The sequence below is a fragment of the Podarcis liolepis genome (assembly GCF_965112155.1).
Source record: "Podarcis liolepis genome assembly, chromosome: 3".
Classification (NCBI taxonomy): Eukaryota; Metazoa; Chordata; class Lepidosauria; order Squamata; family Lacertidae; genus Podarcis; species Podarcis liolepis.
The window spans coordinates 66,994,438-67,016,373 of NC_139557.1; the positions used below are offsets into that span (position 1 = coordinate 66,994,438).

The 21,936-nt window shown below is 39.8% G+C and overlaps 2 protein-coding genes across 5 annotated transcripts in view; one reads left to right on the forward strand and one right to left on the reverse strand.

Moving 5' to 3' along the window:
• UST (uronyl 2-sulfotransferase) overlaps nt 1–21,936 on the forward strand; it is a 118,474-nt gene that overhangs the window by 38,658 nt on the left and 57,880 nt on the right. The window contains exons 2-4 of the mRNA XM_083496285.1: nt 1,406–1,449; nt 9,110–9,265; nt 16,654–16,733. Of these exons, the coding sequence (XP_083352411.1) occupies nt 1,406–1,449; nt 9,110–9,265; nt 16,654–16,733 (280 nt within the window). The remainder of the gene's footprint in view (nt 1–1,405; nt 1,450–9,109; nt 9,266–16,653; nt 16,734–21,936) is intronic.
• The window catches only part of LOC310703746 (uncharacterized protein), a 151,962-nt gene that overhangs the window by 25,240 nt on the left and 104,786 nt on the right, over nt 1–21,936 (reverse strand). Inside the window, exon 4 of one of the 4 annotated variants that reach the window (XR_014524334.1) lies at nt 19,640–20,609. The exons of the other annotated variants lie outside the window; for them this stretch is intronic. The gene's annotated coding sequence lies outside the window, so the exon portion shown is untranslated. Of the gene's footprint in view, nt 1–19,639; nt 20,610–21,936 lie in introns of those variants that run through there. 4 annotated transcript variants of the gene reach the window in all.

Sequence of the window (21,936 nt, forward strand, 5' to 3'; positions counted from 1 at the left end):
AGTGCTTACTATAAAATTGGAATAGAATGAAAGAGCTATTCCTTTCATGTCAATAATAATAGCTGGTGCATTTTAAGCTTTGAAAAGAAGCCATGGTCTAGGGAAAAATTGTTCAAACCAATTCAGTTTAAAGTTCATTTAGAAATTATCAAGGTAACGTAAAAGCCATTAAAATCTCATCTTCTTTAAGATAAGTGGCATCTTTTATATGTGATTCCAGTGCATGGCATGCTTCTTGACCACAAAATACTTGCCACTGCTAATTTATTTTTCAAGTGTTATAAAAAGTTTGAAAACAAAATATGTGCTTCAGAAGGTAGAATACCAACAGCTCTTGGCAGATCATTAATGGCTCCCAGGAGGTTCCATGCACGTGAGCATTCACTCTATATCAGTCTCTTACTGAGACAATCTATGTGTTGTTGTTTAGTCGCTTAGTCGTGTCCGACTCTTTGTGACCCCATGGACCAGAGCACGCCAGGCACTTCTGTCTTCCACTGCCTCCCGCAGTTTGGTCAAACTCATGCTGGTAGCTTCGAGAACACTATCCAACCATCTCGTCCTCTGTCGTCCCCTTCCCCTTGTGCCCTCCATCTTTCCCAACATCAGGGTCTTTTCCAGGGAGTTTTCTCTTCTCATGAGGTGACCAAAGTATTGGAGCCTCAGCTCTGTCCTTCCAGTGAGCACTCAGGGCTGATTTCCTTAAGAATGGAGAGGTTTGATCTTCTTGCAGTCCATGGGACTCTCAAGAGTCTCCTCCAGCACCATAACTCAAAAGCATCAATTCCTCGGTGATCAGCCTTCTTTATGGTCCAGCTCTCACTTCCATACATCACTACTGGGAAAACCATAGCTTTTACTATACGGACCTTTGTTGGCAAGGTGATGTCTCTACTTTTTAAGATGCTGTCTAGACCTAGACAATCTATGTACGGAACTGTTAACTCTGTTTAAGGCTAAGATCTTTTTGTGTACTCAGGTACCACTTCCAATGGTGGCCCTCATCATTTAGTGGTGTGGGTAGGGCTTGTCTGTAGCATATGTTAGTGGATTAGTTTTTCATGTGTTTCATTCATTGTTGTAAATTCCTGTTTTTAAATAGTTTTAATTTGCTGTATTTCACCTTGTTGAGCCAAGTTCAAGACTTTTTTCTTTTGTATAAAGCAGATGACAAATGAAATGATAATAGAAATTGCATTTGTCAGGTGTCTTATTTTTATTATCATTATTTGAGAAGTGCAGAGTTTCTTCAGACCTCTAACTTATCAGTTACAGAAATCCATTTGCAAAGAAGGATTGTGTTTCTTTTAATTTTATATAAATCAGTGATTATCCGATGTACTTTACCTGCTTAATTTCTGACCCATTAAAATTTATTTTACATTTCACTTTTCTTTCTTTGTAGGAAATTCCACTTACTTGGATGACCATGGGCCACCCCCTCGTAAGGTGAGCTACTTCTTATTTTCAGTTCAGCCAAAATTCTGTTGTAAGCTGCTATATTTGCACCAGGTTGGTTGGGTGTGCATTGGGCAGAAGGACAACTCTATCCCAGCCCTGCCAGCCTCTATTCATGGAGTGACAAGGAGATCCCCACTGCAGCTGCCATTCATGCAAGACATGGGAATCCAAGCAGCAGCAACATGCGGAAAGCCCCAAAACAAGGCATTCCAGGGAAAAGGCTTGGCTTACCAGAGATCTTCTGGATTCCAACTTAGCACAGTGATTTGCCTCTCCCACATTTCCCTGTCTTTTGTTTCAGCCAGCATGAGCAGCAGGGCTTGCATCTTTTGTGGTGGTCCTGCTGCTCCAGGAAGCCCACCACAGCCTGTCATGGGTTTAGATTACAGGGTTATTTACATATGAAATAAATATCTCTGTGGAAAGTATGGTGATGCAAGCTCTTTCCCTTCTGAAAGGGAAGACACAAAAGGCAGCAGTAAAACTTGTTGATTTTCAGCTTCAATCTGGGATGGTTGTGAGCTTTTGAACAAGTTCCCTTAGCTCAGACTCCCCCTACCACCGACTCCTTCCAGTCCGATCTTGGCCCTATTATTCCCTTCACTTCTGCCATCACTTTCCAAACTTACCTTATTCATGATAAGAGACACTGTAGGAAAAGACCTCTAAGAAGTGGACAGATTGTGCCTAATGCTAGAGTGTTCTTCCTGTGCCCCGGGGAACTCAAATGATTGTGAGCAGGAATTCGAGGTGGATCTATTCCAGATTGAGCAGATTTGGCTTACATATCAATAGTTTGGCCTAAAACAGTAAGGTGAATTCTGTATCTTCAAAAGAATTACATTATTGTATCATTTACATTGTATATGCACAGACTCTTTCTTGAGGGCTGGGGGTATGTGGGGATTGTTTGAAACTGAAAAATAAAGAAGTTTAAAACGGGGGGGGGGGGGGAGGGGGGAGCAAAAAGGAAAGGAAAGAATTGCAAAGGTTTGTATTGTCTGAGTAATTTTCTCCTATTTAGACATATCTTCCAAATAGGGTAGTCAGACTTGGGGGGGGGGTTAGTTTTGTTTTAAAACTGCAAAACACATTGATCTTTAAACATCCATTAGCAAGAGCCTACTTGCATAAAATGGTCAGTGTGTTTGAAAATACTTGCTGCTCAAAATGTACCTTTTAAAAAACAACAACAACCAACTAAATAGAATGTATATATCCAGGACTTTATCCCAGTATTATATGTCTCTGAACATTGTTACTTCTGATTAATTTATAAACATTAAAGGGTTGATGTGTAAGTTAAGTACAGTGGTACCTCGGTTTACGAACTTAATCCATTCCGGAAGTCCGTTCTTAAACCGAAAACGTTCTTAAACTAAGGCGTGCTTTCCCTAATGAGGCCTCCCGCTGCTGGTGCCCTTCCACCATTCGGATTCCGTTCTTAGACTGAGGAAAAGTTCGCAAACCGGGACACTTCCGGTTTTGCGGAGTTCGTAAACCGAATCGTTCGTAAACAGGGCTGTTCTTAAACTGAGGTACCACTGTACTGCTTTACAAATATATATATATATGCCTGCTTATTCTGAAAGTAATTCCCTAGTTGAATAGAGGTCACAACCTCTATCTGCAACTGCTGTGGCATCAGTGAATAAAGAATTGGACATTTCTGGCCATAAATTTGATCTTCTGGCTAAATCAGTGGTTTTGTCTTGGCTGCCACAATGTTTTCATGTCTGCTATAGCACTCAAGAGGGTTTTTTGCGTGTCACTGGGGAAAAGCACCATAAATCAGTGGTCAAATCTTTGGAATCTTGAGTGTTCTGAAAGGTAGCTCACATAAATGTTTGGTTTGATTTATTTTGTGTTTTGTATTGCCATCCCTGCCCCCTCCCAAACTAGAAGCTATCAATATAAGGAATGTTGTGTTTCAGTTTCAAATTTTCAATTCCCTTTTCTTTTACAACCTAATTTTTGTCAACATTCTCCTACAACTTTAAGAGAGTCTTGATTTGTAAACAACAACAAAAATCCAGGTCAGAACAGTGGGGATTGTTGTACCAAATGCTTCTGCTATCCATTTTGGTCTTTTAAGACCAATTCCATCTAGCCTGCAAATTGGTGTGCTATAACTTTGATCTTCACAGTGTGAACCAGATGTTCTGAGATGCCAGAGTTGAAGAATCATGTTGAGCTGATGGCCCATGAAATGCAAAAAGAATTCTGCTCCTTGCCTCCCACTTAATCTGGCTGCTAATAGCCTACTGAACCATGCAAGAGGGTAGTGGGAAGTGCCAAGTGTCACTCTTAAGCTTTGAGACATTTCTCAAACGTTTGTGTAAAAAAAATTGTGAGAGCTGAAAAATGGGAGGAGATTCTCCACATTAACTGCACAAGCAGAGGCACATGGTCCCTTTTATTTTTATTTCCTTATTTACTCACTAAGTCAATTGTCTTACCATCTGTTGCCTCTGTTTCAGTTATAGGGGGGGAAATATATCAAGACCAAAATCCAGATAGGATTGCCCTAAAAGGTGTAAAAATAAATAACATTTAAAAATCTACCTGCAGATTGTCTTTTGTAATCTTGGCTTATAAATAACTGCTTGCCTATAGCAAGTCAACTAGGCACCAACTTTTCTGTAAACTGGGAGAGAACTAGCTCTTCCTGCCCCACACAGCACAATTCTATGCAGTACTAAGAAGTGATCCCAGTGACTAGTGATAATAGTTTTGAGGGTTTGATTGCAAGATTGATATAAGCCACATTATTTTAAGACACTCAGCTTGATTCTGCATATTTTTACCAAGATTTAACCTCTCACTAAGTTCAGTTTCCCTTGTTTTTAATAGGTTTACAAAGGATTAGAGATGATCAGCACATACGATTGCTATGAAAGTGTAGTATTCAATAAATGTTTTGATTGGGATCTACATCAATTAAAGAGTGGGGTGTTTATTTCTTTTTCAAATATTTCCATACTTAGAGATCCATAAATGTAGTCACCAAAACCAGCTACTACCTGATTCATCTTTATTTGATTACCACCTGTCCCCAGATGCCCAGCACAAAATGAGAGATACCTTACCTGTGATTGCTACATACATTGCAGAGAATCTTGCTTCATGCAGAATGGGAGCAAGACTCCTGCCTGTCTCCTGATTTCAGCAGTACACTCAAAGAACTTATTTTATTGTGGATCACTGTTTCATCTCATCAACATTTGGAAATATTTATTGTTTAGGACCAAAATCCCAACATAGCATGAGATTCATCACCATCAAATTTATATGGTGCCCTTCTTTCAAAAATTAAAGGGCAGTTTACAACATAAAAACACAAAATAAAAAGGTAAAGGGACCCCTAACCATTAGGTCCAGTCATGGCCGACTCTGGGGTTGAGGCGCTCATCTCGCTTTATTGACTGAGGGAGCCAGTGTACAGCTTCCGGGTCATGTGGCCAGCATGACTAAGCCACTTCTGGTGAACCAGAGCAGCGCACGGAAACGCCGTTTCCGCCGGAGCGGTACCTATTTATCTACTTGCACTTTGACGTGCTTTTGAACTGCTAGGTTGGCAGGAGCAGGGACCGAGCAACGGGAGCTCACCTCGTTGCGGGGATTCGAACCAACGACCTTCTGATCAGCAGGCCCTAGTCTCTGTGGTTTAAACCACAGCATAGCATTAATAACAAAAAAGAAAAATCCTTTGATTCACTGTGTGGATTTTAGGAGATGTGTGGAAGACAGAATATTTGCTATTTTTTTCTTTTTTCTTTACTATTTTATTTATATCGCCATGTTTCTGCCAAGGAACTCAGTGTGCCATGGATGGTTCTCCTCTACATTTTATTCTCATAACACCCCTGTGAGGTAGGTTGGACTGAGAGACTGTGACTGGCCCGTGCCATGCCATGAGCTTCATAGCTGAGTGGGGTTTTGAACCGTGGTCTAACACTTCAACTGCTACACCCACACTATCACTCTCAATACTGTGAAGCAGCAGGAATCTCTCTCACTTCTGATGGCCTTCTACGCCTATCATGGAGCTTAAGGCTGACCTAACTCCTCCTCTGAAACTTTCAAGTGCGTTGGCGGACTTGAAATAAGAGTTGTGTCGTATCAACCTCAAATAATGTGGACCTTTTTAACTGTTAGTATTTATGATTGTTAAAATGCAGATCGTTTTGGGATGTCTCGTGGGATTCATAAAGGAAATAAATGATAACATCAAAACTGAACTAATTATTATTTTTTGTAAAGATACATATTAGTTGAGTTGAGTTGAGTTGAGTTGAGTTGAGTAAACACTTTTCTCCTATCATCTCTGAATCCCTGGTGGTATTTGGTATTATGTTTTACCCCTCACTTTTTTGTTTTGTTTTGTTATGTAGCTTATCTGTAGTTAGTCTAATGGGCTCTGTTGTGGAAAGTCAGTTTTATAAAGGCATATGATATATCAGTGGAAATTACAGCATATTATAAAAGAAAAGGAATCACTTCAAAAAGGATTGAGAGGGGTTAGAAGTAAATTTCTGTTAAAACTGATTATAACTTTATTGGAGAACTCTTTTGGAAATGGGTGGTGCTAGTAGGATTCTTGTAGCACACAGCGATAAGTGACTGGAATAAATTAAGCCAGTGAGTTTATACTAATGAATGGAGCTAGGCTACAAGTGCAATCAACTGTAAATGTTTCTATGCAAATTAGGCATACATTTGGTAAGTGTCCAATAATGGCAACAGTTGTATCCTTTGAAATGTCCATTTGCTGAAAACAAGAAGACATTGCTGCCAAGACAATATAAGTTTTTCAATGTGTAAAGTGGTGGAGAAGCAGGACACAAGCTTTGGATGTGTGTGCTAGGTTCGAACCCTCAAATTTCCAGTTAAAGGATGTCAGAAAGCACAGCTATCAAAGATCCCTGTTTGAGACCGTAAAGAACCACTGCAGGTGGAAAGGTGATACTGAACTACTGAGATGGATCAGGGATCTGACTTGGTATAGGCCAGGACCATCCCATCTGTTCCTGTGATTCATAAACATGGATTTTCACAGAAAACTTACAAGGGGGATATTTGTAAGCTGATGAGAAATGATATTCACTCACTTGATAACCTCCTTTCTCTCCAGAGAGCAATTGCACTTTTGGGGAGGTTGGTTAAAGCCAAGGAAATGTACATACAGTACTTGAGATGCCAGATGATAAAAACTTAGCCCTTTAAGGAATAAATGTTTTTTAATAAAGAAAAAGGTTAAAGGTCAGCCAATGAGATTCTGCTTCTCATTATGCATGTCATTTAACTGAATTTTATTTAGAATAGACCTAATGAAATTAATGGACTTAAAGTCATGGTCATTCATTTTAGTAGGGCTGTTCTAAGTAAAACCTAGTTGAATACCACCTGCTATCCTTAAAGTGGTAGAAGTCCGGGGTGCACAAGGCAACCTTTTTTTGTAGTGGTCCCAATCTACTTAGGGAGATTTGTTGATGTTTGCCTTCCTTCTCAAGCTGAAACCTTTCTCTTTACTCTGATTTTCATGTGGCATTGCTGATGGTGACATTTTTGGTTTTGGGTTCCATAAGGATGATTTTGGTTTTCTATACTGTATGTCACATTGTAGAAATTGACTACTAATTGAGCCTAAATTAAATCATTTAAGCTTGCACAGTCCCAAATTGATCTGCATTACCTACTTTCCACCTTCTGTCTTAATATCCTCATTTCTGAAAATTAATTTGGGGGTGGGGCAGTGGAGAGGGCTTCCAATCCTACTCTTCAGTGTCCAGACCTTAGTCAGTTTAGGGTTTAGTGTTATGTTTGAGCTCTGCACTGTGACTAATCTTAACCACAGCCTGTTCAGTTAAACCCAGTTCATAACCTATAGTTTGAAATTGTCTTGTTTCAGTAGCCATAGTTAAGATCAACTGCAGTTTGCCCCTGTTTGAACACAAAGACGGGCCAAGGCAAAACAAAAGCAGGAATGAAAGCTTTAGATCTCCTTGCAGTGGCAGTGGAGGAAGCAGTGGGAGTAACTATGTTACTATATCTGTTTGGATTTAAGTAAACATATAATATTTAGATTTATAGTTGAATCCTATACATATCTTGTGCGAATGTTTCGGAAATGATGAAAAGAGTAAAAACATTTAAAGCAGCAGAGATGGCTCATGAGTAGGGAGATGAGAACTCTCCCACACCCTGGGGATGAAATAGGTCTGCAACATTCATTTTTCAGACAAGTCTAGTTGATTTTCATACGACTACAGCAGATTTAGGTGCTTAATGAAAGCTATGCTTCTTGCACAAATTGATATGCAAGTCTAGCCACATAAGTGAAGGATCCAACTAAATAAATTGCACAAAACAATTCAATTTAGCATCGACAGAATAGGAATTATCCAGTCAAAACTGGTGAGAGATTTGCAGCCTCTGAGGTCTTATTTCCGTATGTTGTATTTTTATAAAACTTTCACCTGTTGTACTTTTGACAGTTTCAGACAAATTAGAATATTAAGCAGTCAATATTTTTAGGTACACAGTTAGTTTATTGGTAGTTATTTAAAGTTTGTGATAAATATTTTATATAAAGCACAGTGGTTGCATAGCACTATTAAAGCACTTTTAAAATATGCAAAATGTTACTCATGAATAAATAACATTTCCTGCGGCTAGTCATGAAGATGTAATTCAGATAACAGCCATATCACTTTGTGTCAGTCAACAGAAATGAAGTAGTAATAATTCAAAATATTAAAAATTAAATTGAAAACTAAATGAAAGCTGTGATTTCCAAAGGCAAGCTTTGTGAATGAAAAATCTTATTAACTTCTCAGTCTGTCCTATAGAGGCTGCATTAATAAGATTTTAAAGTGATATGCACTTGAAGTAAGGCTGGTTTAGTGAAGTAAGCAGTACAGCTGAAGACTGCATGAAGAAGTAAACATTTCCATTGACTAATAAGTGGCTTGAATGAATTAATGAATTAATACATTAATGAACCAGTGCTACTCCCCAAAAAGAATGCTGTCCTGATATCTACACCGGCATTTATTCAGATGGGAATTAATTGGAATTAAAATTTCTTCATCAAAGATTATTCATTCTCATTGCTCAGTTCTTTCTAAGGGGGTGCGACTCTGAAGTCGGACATTAAACTTGCTAGAATTGAAACACGCTATGCATATTTTGAAACTCTACCTGAGTAACAACCAGACAGGGGAAGGAAGTGGCAAGGATGCAAATAGATCTCTCTTAATTGAAAAGTGCAGCCAGCTCATTGTTCTTCTCCGGTAATAGAAACAATAACTAATTGAATCTTATTGCTAGTACATTTGACAGAGAAATTAGGGGGAAAGGATTTGTGGCATTTTAAGGCTAACATTTATTGTGACATAAACTTTTTGTAGGCTAATACTTTAGTCCACAATAATTCTGTTAAATCTTAGATGTGATTTATTATATTGCTATAATAGCTTAACACTGTGAGAAGAAACACTTCATGGATTCTGAGCCAGTGCTTTCTTTCGATCTCTGAAATATGTGCATTTAATTTTGAAACACTCATCTCTTGAGTTACAACAAAATTATTCTGTGTATTTGAAGATTTCTAAATAGGAAGGCTAATGTGTATCTCTTTGTCTAGGTACTTCCATTCCCTAGCCAAGTGGTGTATAACAGGGTTGGAAAGTGTGGGAGTCGAACTGTGGTTTTGCTGTTGCGAATTCTGTCTGAGAGACACGGGTTCAACTTGGTTACATCAGATATTCATAATAAAACCAGGCTAACCAAGAATGAACAGGTAAGTTGTTTGTGTCTTTTTGTATGTTACGGTTTTCATTTTTAGAGTAATTTAATTCTGAGTATTTTTGATAGGGCAGTGCAGTAAATTATTTTTCAGTAGAATTAGAAATATTTTTATATTAAAAATTATCGCTTTTCCTAGCTAACAAGCTGTTAACTGCATATATTTTTTGATCATTCTGGCAAATGGTATCATAAGTAATTTATAGCTGAGCTGATAATTAAGTCTATTTTTGCTGCTGTTTTATCAGTATTTAAGGGTGCCCTGCTTTTGGCAATTTGTGGGGAATTAAACTGTAAGCGATGTGAAAATGTTCACTTATTCCGGAAATGTTGCATTGAATAGACTTCATTTGCTCCTAGATTTTGAATGGCCTAGGATCACTCATTTGAAACCAGGAATTATTGCTCTTAGTCAAAGTCCTATTAAATTCAGCGAGACTTACTCCCAGGTAAATGGGGTCAGGATTGCAGTCTAAATCAGCTTCCTTAACCTTCAGTGGTGTTGGTGCATAGCCAAAGTTCATTGGCTATACAGTGGTGCCCCGCAAGACGAAATTAATTCGTTCCGCAATTTTTGTCGTCTAGCGAATTTTTCGTCTTGCGAATCACGAAATCCCATAGGAATGCATTGAAAATCAATTAATGCGTTCCTATGGTCAAAAAAAGTCCAAACAAAGCCAAATTTGGTACAACAACAGTTTATTAACTGCTCTTTAAAGTCACACATACTGTAAAGAGCAGTTCAAAAATTTAAGGGAAAATAAATTAACTTTATAAACAAAACATGTCTTTGTTTTTAGACAAAGAAAAAAAGTCGCGAGACGTTTTCGTCTTGCGAAGCAAGCCCATAGGGAAATTCGTCTTGCGGAACGACTCAAAAAACGGAAAACTCTTTCGTCTAGCGAGTTTTTTGTCTTGCGAGGCATTCGTCTTGCGAGGTACCACTGTATAGCATTGTGAGGTCATTGAATTTTCTGGGATTGTCTGCGAATACTGTTTGAAAGAGAGAGAATTCCTAACCAAGGGAAGAAATGGGCACTGAAGCAGCAGCAGATTGGGGAAACAATGGCAGCAAATAGTATGGAGAAAGGCAAACATTTTCAGAGGTTGGTTGTTTTTCTTTCTGGGCCCTGCTCTAAAAGCTCTTCTTTTGCACTGAAAGCCGAAAAGGCTAATCAGTCATTGCAGCCTGAAAACAAGCCATGAAATTATCCAGTGTAAGATACTGATGCTTACTTTTAGGATCAAAGCTGCTGCTGCGGCATTCTACGAGGATCAATTAACCCTGTATATAGTAGTTGTCCAAAAATAATAATCAGAGACAGATCTTGCAGTAAGGACCGGGAGTTTAGAATTTTCCAAGCGGAAGCAGAACATCAAAAAGCTTTGAGGCAAGGAATGGGGTAAATGGGTTTTGCAGTGAAAGCTGCAGATAGGGGAGAGAATATTGGAGGCCAGTGGGACTGGCCCAATACATTTTGGCTCCTGGAGCAAACCACAAAATGGTCCTTCCCCCCCACAACCAGGGAAGAAGGGGTAAATGAATATCTAAATCAAGAACGGGGGGGGGGGGGCATAAAAATCAAACAGTGGTGGTTGAAGTGGGAATCAAAACCTGTCACAGATGCGAAGGGACCCACTCTGAATTATGCCATTCAGATGCAGAGCCCAGGAAACCACAAAGGGCAGCACCCACCAATTCCTCCCTAGGGTTGGAGGAGACCAGCAGAGCCTCCTATTCACTGAGAGGCTGCTGTGACATTGGGGTGTGTGTGTGCTGCCGAGGAGGTGACAGATTTGGACTCCAAAGAGCATGCCATAGCTGTTGCTGCCGTGCGGCAGCCACCGCCAATGCATTCCTTGGAGGCCGGATCAGCTGCCTCTGTGGATCCTGCTGCCTGAAGTGGTCGCTTCTCCTTGCCTCATGGGTGGGCTGGCCCTGGAGGGACAGCAGCGGCAATCAAGAATGGGAAAAGAAGCAGGAATTCTGTTTCAAGTATTAGCAAGCTGACTAGATCCACATGCAGTGGATTCTTCATAAGCTTCTGTAATTTAAAGGGAAATGGACTTTCAAACTGTTACTGGCTAATCAGTTTCCTTTTGGCCCATAGACTCCTGCTATGTATACACAGCTCACTTTGTGGTTTGCTTAGTGCCTGTTGCTTTAAGACTCCATACTCTTGGGCTAGAATAACTAGATACTATTGTCATGCAACCCACTGTGCCACATAGTAAGTCTATTTTAATTCCACACTTTGCCACCTTCCCCAAGCAGCAGACTTGCTGCTTCCCTGTTCTCTTTGTGTTGCTCCAAACCAGGGGTCAGCAACCTTTTTCAGCCATGGGCCGGTCCACTGTCCCTCAGACCATGTGGTGCGCCGGACTATATTTTGAAAAAAATAATGAACAAATTCCTATGCCCTACAAATAACTCAGAGATGCATTTTAAATAAAAGGACACATTCTACTCATGTAATTCCCAGTCTGATTCCCAGACTGTCCTGGGCTGGATTTAGAAGGCGTTTGGGCCGCATCCGGCCCCAAACACAGCCAGGGAAGCCCTCTAGAATCTCTCGCAACCCTCAGTTTATTCTGGGTCCTCCTAACTACATCCTTTGAAGCCGTTCCTAAAGGCTTGTGTAAATCAAGTCATTTTATGATGTTGTTAGCGCCACCCCATACACCCCATCATTTTATAAGAAAGTAGGATTGGCCATGATTAAGATTATAAACATCTGAACACTTAAGCTCCATTGAACTTGGTGGGGCTTACTTCATATTAGAGATGCACATTACCGTGATGTAAATGACCTGACTTTAAAAATAATTTTCTCACAGCAACATATTTATAATTTAAAGCCACTATTTATTTTTATTATTTCCCAAATCTTTGCAGATTTAAAACAAAAAATCATTGTAGAATATGAAAATGTGTTGCTTACTACAATATTCTTGTGCAGTGAAAACGTTGTACCTGTTGGTTTATAATCTAAGTTAAAGTTCTCTGGATTTTATCTAAAGTGGATCGACATTTTTGTTTTCCTTTTAAAAAATGAAAAGGAATGATTTGAAGAACTTATATGTTTAGTGTTGCTACAGTAAAAGGTTATTTTAATTCCAGGTAACCAACCAATTACATTTCCTTTGGATGAAACTGGATTTTGTTTGCATCCTTCATATGAGTGGCCTTTCTCTTAACCTGTCATGAATCAACCATTTCTTTACGCCACCAAGTGGAATGCTGCTGAAAACGCAGCCCAATGTTATACTAAACAATCTTGTACACCCTTATTGGGAGATCCAAGACAATATTAAGGAGCAAAATTTGTCTCGGGCTGCAGTACTAAAAATACTTATTAGACTATAAGACCCGTTGGACACAGTTTAACTTCCTCCTGAGTAAACATGTATAGATTGTGCTGTCAATATCTGTGAAATCTGATTTCAAAAATTGAAAGGCAGAAATAAGCCCTACAGTTGGGTGTGCTAGGTTTAATAATTCCGTCACTCTCCTATAGTCTTATGGAGTTGCCCTTTCTATAATGTACAGAAATGGAAGTAAGTCAAAATTGTGGTAGAATAAACAGGCTGCTATTATCAAGCCTCCTCAGTAGACAATATGCATACATTTCTATGGTTTCAGGGGATTAGCTAACTACAGAACAACTAAATGCACACACACAAGAAGGAACGAGCACGCAAGGCATTGGAGGAGATGGGGGATGAGTTCAGCCTGCACTCTCTATCTGGGCTAATCTTGCAGACCAGGCCTCATTCATGCACAGCTGAGCAGGAGGATTCTTCTGGGCAAAGGAGGCCCCTGAATACCAGCTTCTGGGAACTTCATGTGAGCAAAGTGCTGTTGCATCCAGGTCCTGCCATGTGAGAAAAAGGAATATTGGGCTAGATGGTCCATTGGCCTGATTCAGCTGGCTTGTCTGTTCTTCTGACCAGATGGTGGCTTCTAAAACGCAGTCACACACACTCAAAGATAGGAAGATGGAGCAGTTGTGAAGGCTCTGAGAGACAGTATGGGGAGAGACATGTGCCCTGCTGAGCAGTCCTAGATGCTGACTACATAACCTGTTTCCCCTGCCTAGTTGAGGCAGGAAAAACATCAAAGGCAGCAAAAAGACCCTGAAAAAACTTCATGGATCTCAGATTCAGCTAGCAAAGATCCAGGGAAAGGGATGAAAAGTAGTGAAGCCTGGGAATGGGTTATTGAAGCAGCTGCACCAAGCCGGGACATTTGCTTCAGCAAGCAGGGGGTCCAGAGACAATAAAGGAAAAAGCAGGAGAATCTGATCCCTGGTTCTCGCTAGCTAAGTGATTTCAGGCCCAGTGATATTCAGCAGAGTGGATCTGGGGAGCCCAAAACCACATAGGTGATTGAGCAATTGATTTTCATAGTGGAACCAGGCAAAGCCAGAACAAAAAATGGCTCCAGCAGTCCAGTTTTTATACCTTTCTGGACAAAAGCATCAAAAGAAATGCAAACATTGGCTGGGTCAGGGAAGTGTCATTCCACATTTCCTATACATAATATGAGTTGTTTGGTCAGTGTGGTGGGATTTTCTTTTGCAGAGACACATGGAAGTATTAATTCTTCAGCTAGTTTGACTAGATCTAGCTTTGGGCTTCCGGAGAAGGGAAGATTGCTGTTGAAGTCAGGCCCTGCTTGTGGGCACACCATAGACATCGCATTGGCCAGTGTGAGAACAGGATACTGAACTAGATGGGCTTTTGGTTTGATCCAGCAGGATTCTACTCATATTCTTTCTTCTGGCAGGATCTGCTCACTGTAGAACCTGAGACTATGCCTGCATTCTAGAGGATTCCAGGGTGCACAGACTGTGTGTAGAGTGATTAGCATGAGAATGCCCTTTGATTTGTTCCTACCAAGGGACCTGCACAGTCTATCTATATGATCGAGCTAACACTTCTCTTGTCTTTACTGCAATTCTTCTTCTTCTTCTTCTTCTTCTTCTTCTTCTTCTTCTTCTTCTTCTTCTTCTTCTTGTCCTCCTCCTCCTCCTCCCACTCCCATGAATCTTCTGTTGAGCTGGGGAGAAGGGAGCCTCAGACTAGACTTGGTAGGTATATGAAACAGGTGCACTGGAGAACAGCTTGGGTAGTCTGCCTTGCTTTTGGCTAGCTGAGAAGTTTCCAACACTATGATGAAAAACAGTATATAGTGCTATTTATGCTATAACAAGTAAATACATCCAAACTAGAGCAGCATTTCCAGCAATTTAACTTAACATGGGATGCAATCCTATGCATATTTACTTGGGAGTAAGCCCCACTAAACTAGAGTGAGGAAACATGCATATTACCACCTTCTACAAACATATTTATTTCCAATTTGTGCATTGCTTTATATTGTCTAATTGGACAAATCTGTATGTAATCTTGCTCAGTTACTGTAGCCCTCAAGTTAAAGGAATGGTAACAGTCAAGTCCACCCCCCACCCACCAAATACAACTAGAAGTTTTTCTAAAGCCAATTAGAATAATCTGCGCAGAGCAGAAGTCAGGAAATCAGAGCTGCAAGAATGTCTGGAATTCTTTTGCACACATCTCTTTTAACGCTTTCAGGAGCCTGACATATTACAGAACACTCCAAAAGCTGAAAGTGACTGCTGAGAACTGTATTTCAGCCCCCTTTTTAACAAATATATTCTGAAATTAAAAGTAAAATCTAGCTTTGCATTACTAAATCTTGGAACTGCATTCTAAAATGACTTAAACACAACCAGGCCAAAATAGTGAGGGGAGAGGAAAAACTATCCTGATAGTTGAGACCAGCTTTTGAAAAGCGATCTCCATGGAAACAATAGCATAGGCTTTCTTAAATAATGGAAAAGGTAGATTACAACTTAATGCCTGGCCAGTCAGTAGATACAAATGAAAGAATAAAGTCAGGGCCTACAGTAAATAAACACCTTTTATTTCTCTCACATGGGTATGAAAGAATTTTTTTAAGTTACCAAAAATTAGGTCTATGGTTGGTGGCAAATAGAATGTACAATAGTAACCAAACAATTTTACATGACATCACACCAGGGCTTTTTTTTCAGCCGGAACACTCTGGGGCCCCTTAAGACGCCCTTCCTGAAAGAAACTCAACAACTTAGGTTTGTCTGTCGAAAAAAGGTGGGAGTTCCTGCACTTCTTTTTCTCGGGGAAAAAAAGCACTGCATCACACCATTGCAATGCAAGTTCTATGTGGTAGAATTACATTATGTTTATTTAGACCTTGACTTACTCATTTGTGTTCTTTTAGGCACATCTGTCTCCTGGTATACACTGCAAAGTTGTGCATAATTTTGTTATGAGAAGCAATATATTTTCTACATTGAATAAATATAGGAAGTGTAATATTTTTGAACAATATGTGTGAATTTCATGCACATATTCTGATGGGCAGGTGTTTGAATGTGATGGGTTTTTAACATTAGAGCAGATATTCCAATTAAGTGCAAAGTCTAGGACATCCCCTGCAGACTCTGAGAAATGTATGTGGCCATGATGTTACTGGTCCCAAGGAACCTTTCATTCAACATTAAAAAGGTTGACCTTAGAAATAATAATAAAAATAATAATAAATTTTATTTATATCCCGCCCTCCCCCAGCTGAAGCCGCCACTGCTCCTTGCACGTACTGCTTTATGAAGCTGTTACTTTCCAAAGCACCGCAGTAAATAGAGCAAAAGTCAGGCACAGCAACTGCCAGTAGGAAGAGAAGAAAACTACCTTCCTACCTATCCCACAAAATTGATGTAAGAAGCATGTGAATTGGTGAAACAAAGTATATTGACATTTAGAACTTTTGCAGGCTAGGAGGTCACAGAAGTGGCCTTATTTTCTCCCATTTTAGTGTAGCATAGACCATCTCTATTCCTTCCCATTACTCTTGATAGACAGTGCTGGGGTCAGGGGCACTGACTTGACCCCAGATTATGGGTGCCCAGCAGCACATGCAATGTAGCGTGACATCATGACATCACGTCATACCATAATGACATCATGTTGCATCATGACATCACATTACATTGCACATGCTGCCTGGGAGCCCTGGAATTTGCGTCAGAGGCTGCATAACGCCTTGGACACCAACCCCAAGGCCCCCATGAGGCCTTGGATGTGACTTACAGTGCTTTGCAAGGCCCGAGAAGTCATGTCAGAGGCCCTGCAGTGTGGGTGCCAAGCACCCACAACAATTTTTTGTGGGTGCCCAGGCCCCCATATAGTTGGTGCCAGTGGCTGGGATCTAATGTATCAGTACTGTACCTCAAAAAAACAAATCTCTTCTGAAGGCTGCTGTTTGGGTGCCACATTTTGACAAGCTTGATTTTAAATTCAGTGTGTTCTTGTTTTTAGATGGAATTGATTAAAAATATAAGCACTGCCGAACAGCCCTATTTATTCACTAGACATGTTCACTTCCTCAATTTCTCAAGGTAAGATAGTTCCTCACTTACAGTGTTTTATATGGTATGTTTAATTTAACAATTGATTTATTTAAAGCTTTCATTTTCAGTTTAGTCTACAGTCACTGCAATATGTGTGTATCTCCCAGAACCTTGTGGGCAGAGCAAAATGTGCAATATTTACCTAGCCAATGCTCCTACTCCTTTTCCTATCCTGACTGGGCAACAATAATCTAGGAAACACCCACATGTATGCTCTGGTATCTGTTTGTATATTCTGGTATGTATACACATATGCAGCAGCATAAGATTGCACCACGAGGAACCGGCTTCCATACTAGCATGAAAGATATGTGTGATGCAGGGATTCACCATCTTTTCCTCCCCCTCGTTACCTTATGGAAGATTCCTGCACCACTGGCTAAAGCAGTAAATGATATAATACAATATACATCCTTGTCTGTGTTTCCAATTGTCTGTGTACACTTCATGTTTTTTTATAGGTCACTTGAGTTTATAACCTTTTCAGCTGAAAAACTCTATGTTGCATTATGTCAAAAAGAATCTCCTGCCAGAATTCCATTTTATTTTTATTTTCCTCTGCCAGTGTAATTTTATATGCATTAGCTGTTCACTCTCTCCCCACCCCCACACTTTAAAATATAAACTCTTGGGAGAGGAGGTTTCAAATTAGGATCACATATGCTTGTGATGTTACATCAGATGCAACTTTAGAAAACACTATTGAGCTGAAGAATAGTGGATTACTAAATGCCAATATCCAGAGTGGTAGCCGTGTTAGTATCTTCCTGTGGTACCCAAGACTAAGCAGATAAACTTTCATTGACTTGTTGTTGTTGTTGTTGTTTAGTCGTTTAGTCGTGTCCGACTCTTCGTGACCCCATGGACCAGAACACGCCTATCAGATGCGTGTTGTCTTGAACTGCAGGTACATTTGTAGGGTTTTTTCACAGGAAGGGGGAGGAAGTGTATAAACAATCAGATCAGAAGGAAATGAAACTCATTAGTTTCATATGCATACAAAATCAGTAGTTGATAAAACAAACACCCTGACATGGGGACACCAGTGATCGCATATAGTGTGGTAAAAATCCATTGTGTCAATTTACTCTGAAATATAGCCCTAAACTTTTTGGCGTATTGCAATTCAACTGTTTCACGCTTTAGTCTCCTTCCGAAGTTCCTTTGTTTAAGGGTAGTCACCATAAGGTCTGTCTTGTATCTTGGAAGGCTGGTATGTCCCCTCACTGGCTTCATTGCCATTTCTGGTGTCAAATTTTTGTCCATTTATTCTTAATTGCTTAGATACTGTTATGTTTGCCTTATGGAGAAAGACACTATTAGAATATGATGGCACATATTGCAGTGAAATATGAGCAAGTGATATAACCCCTGATGTTGTGGATGATAATAGGACGTCCTGTAATAGTATTGCCAGAGAAGATAGGTGGACAGAGGTGGTATTTGGGTCAAACACATGGTCTGGTTCCAGTGTCTATATCACTGTTGTGTGCCTTTTTGTGTAGCTGTTTTAGAGTGGCTGGGGTGAGCTGGGTGGAAGTATAGTCCTGCCACCCAAGCATGAGAAGAAAGTGTGTAAAAGTTATATTCCTAGCTTTAACAGAATATATTTTCTTAAATATTGGAAGTTAGAGAACGGAATAAATTAGGCAGCCTAAATATTTTTACAGTCTCAGTGTACTTGTTGATCACCTGAGGAGCACCCCTGAGCTTATACCTTTATGTGCAGTGTTTAGTTGATATGTAAGATTGTAGGTAGAACCTGACACCACAATGATACTACACTTATGCAGTGGATGCACAGAGGAATGGCAGTAATGCGGTCTGAGTTCTTATGTGAGAGAGCTACATAGATGGAAAGTATAATCTTTAAAATTCCACATTTCAGTTTGCTGCAGTGGATCATTAGGTCATTATAATAATTTATAGCTCATATTCAATTACTTATTTGAAGCACACTCCCCCACCCTGATTATCCCCCCACCCCAATTAAGCAGCTATATAGCTCAGATTAATAAAAATTTCTGACCTTTTAATCAGCCCTGCATTCTGTAAACTGACACTTTCCATTTTGCCTGAGGAAGAATTCTATGCAGCAGTTGAGAGGCCACACATTTACTAGTTAGCCTAATAAAGATGGTTTTGCATTATTAAACAACAAGAACAAGAACAATAATTTTAAAAATGTTTGCCATTTTTAAACAGAAAGGAAAGTTAACCCTTCAACAAATAGGCACTAAGAGAGACTTGTCCTCAAAGGAGCAAAATTCAAACTATGGAGTAGATAAATTATGAGAGGGGAAAAGAAATTAATAAGTAAGGCATTTAACCTTCCCATGATTCATTTCCTTGGCAATGGGCCTGTACCTGACTAAACCATCAACTGAAATGCCAGGGTATGTGCAGTTGAGGTACAGCTTATGTGCCCTGAGCTTCAGAAAGAAAGATTCTAGCTCTCAACTTCCCCCAGCTGTTTAAATGGTCTTAAACGTTGTTTGGCCTTTGGGGGGAGGGGAATACAATAAATACTTTTTAGCTTAGGCAATTGCTTTAGTTACCATGTTATGTAAATGTAAATAGGAGAAGGGTGGAGGTGCCTACAATACAATCTGAATGTGTCATGATGAAATGATGTATGCTCTGGAAAGATGTTTAGAACTCCTGGGCTCATTGCTCACTGTCGATGAAATTCTAATCTCCTTTATGCCAATGGGAGGCTTGCCACTGACTCTACTGCAGCCAGTATTGCATTGTGCTGCAGTAGTTCTTTCCACCATCAGCTAAGGTTTGCATTTACCAAAGATTTGGGCAACCTTCCTCATCCCCTTACTTAGTTCAGCAGACACTAAGCTATGTAAAGGACTTTTAAGAACTTGCCTCAGTTTTGAACCTGGCATCATTTGAGCCACATTAGGTAACAACACAGCATATAGATGGGGTAGAAGGGCTACCATTTTGGCTTTTCATTTTTTTAACACTAGGCGTTTTGAATTTAAGAGGGGAATAAGCAGCATATACTAATATGGGAACCTCTGTTTCCCCTCTTCCAAATTTTGGAGCCATACTTTAAGCAGTGCTTTGGGGATAGAGACTTTGAACTAAATTATCTCAGTTTTTGTGGTGTGTAGAGATGATTGATGTAACTACATATGTGTATCCTAAATCAATTATGTTCTTCAAATTACTTCAGAGAGCCTAGAGGTTCTTGGATTGCAAGAAGTGAGAACTTTCAAACATAATAAATGCTTTAATTTTATAGAGCATTAATGCTTGGGTGAAAAAACACCCAGCATGTGTACATTGGAATGCATAATGATCACGCTGAAGCCTATTTTGCTGCAGGGTAACAACAATATTTATAGAGCCTGTGATAGGTAGAAGGAGCAACTGAAGAGAGTGTCTTAGGGATCATCTACTCTTCTACTTGTGCCATGCATAGAAAGCAAGGGTCCAAACGGTTTGTCACTTGACCTGCACTTTCTAGGCATAGATCTGAGCGGTTTTCCCCTTGACCCATTCCTTTCCAAGGGAAAACTTGCTCTTTAGAGAGAGAAAAGGAACAAATGACAATCCATTTGGGGAAAACCAGAATTGTCATTTGCTGTAATTGAATGCTAAAGAGCGGCTTTCCCTGGGGTACTGCAGTGGGACAAAAGGAAGTGTGGCTAAGCCCTGACAGGACCAAAACAGGATAGAAGTGTTAACAATAAAAATTAACAATAATGCATAAGGATATGGAGAGAAGGGAGAAATGTTTAGGTGGAAATGGGGAATCTGAGCATATGAATGAATTGAAAAGAAGCCGGACTTTGAGCTTTTCAGGAACACAACGTTGGGTCAGGCCGTTCAAAGAGGATCAGGTAACTAAAAATAGAGAAATGTAGCAGCGTTGTTAAATTAACATGAGAACTAACTGCAGAGGATCTCAAAGCAACGTAAAAATTTCAAGAGAAATTAATTCATATTTTAAAACTTGGTGCTAGGTCAGCCCCTCAGTTGAGTTGAGAACATTCCACAAATGGAACTTCACCACTGAGAAGCCCTCTCACCTTTGTAGCCACTGCCCTCACTTTTGATAGTAGGGGAACCAAAACAATGCCCTCTACTGAAGACCTGCATGGGTAGCCACATCTGGAGTGAAGCGGTCCTCAAGTGAACCTTCAGGAAGGGCCTCAAACATGAAAAATGAGGAACGCTTCATGCTGAATTGGTCCATTTGTCCACCCAGTCCAGCACTGTCCATCCTCACTGCCAGCAGCTTTCCAAGGTTTTCAGCAGAGGTGTATCTGCGCCCTATTCCTGATATCAGTTTCATTGGAGATGTTGGGGTTTTTAACTCACTGAATGCCCCTTCTGCTTTCAGAGCATAAGCTCAGCCATGGAACTCTGACCCTCACTGAGGGGAAGGCTCTACTCTGGAAATATGGATACTGCAGGAGTTAGTACCAAGGCTCTTAGTTTGATGTAAACAAATCATGGTAGCTTAGTCCAACCGTAAGTGCAATCATTGGGGTGTTATCAATACCATTAACAAGAAATAAAATAAAATTATATTAACCAAGCTACCCTACTTTAGTTCATGTCAAATGTCAGTCTTAAGATAAATATGCTGTGTTGTTCTGCTCAGAAGAATTACTTAATCTTCTGGAATGTAGAAATAGAATCCTCTGGGGTGTGTCCTTGGCATAACACTACAGGCGAATTCTTCTACCCCTTTGGTTCTATTGGGTTGGGAGATGTGGTACTTTGCCAAAAATAGAGGTTTAGCACTATAAAGCACATCTTGTATATTGCTAGTGTTGTAAAATTGTAGGATTACCTTCATTAGATTTTTCTGCTAAGTTAATCAACTCAGTTTATTGCAGCAATTGACTTCAGCAAGGCAGGAAGAAGAGCACTTTCACATCAATTAGTTCAGTTACCTCTCATGGTTCAATTTAATTCAGTCTACAGTCTAGTAATCATGTTAACATTTTTAATTATTTGTAAAACAAAGCCAAAAAAAATGTTCTACTCATCCTTTAAAAAAATCACTAAGTATCACTTAGTGGGCTGGGTTCAGGCACAGGGGAAAACCATTGTTTTTTGCTATGTGAACAGAGATTGAAAGCATTTTCTTTCCATTTTAAACTAACTGAAGTATCCTCAGATGATCAAACTCAAGAATTATAGTTTGTTTAAACTACAGTTA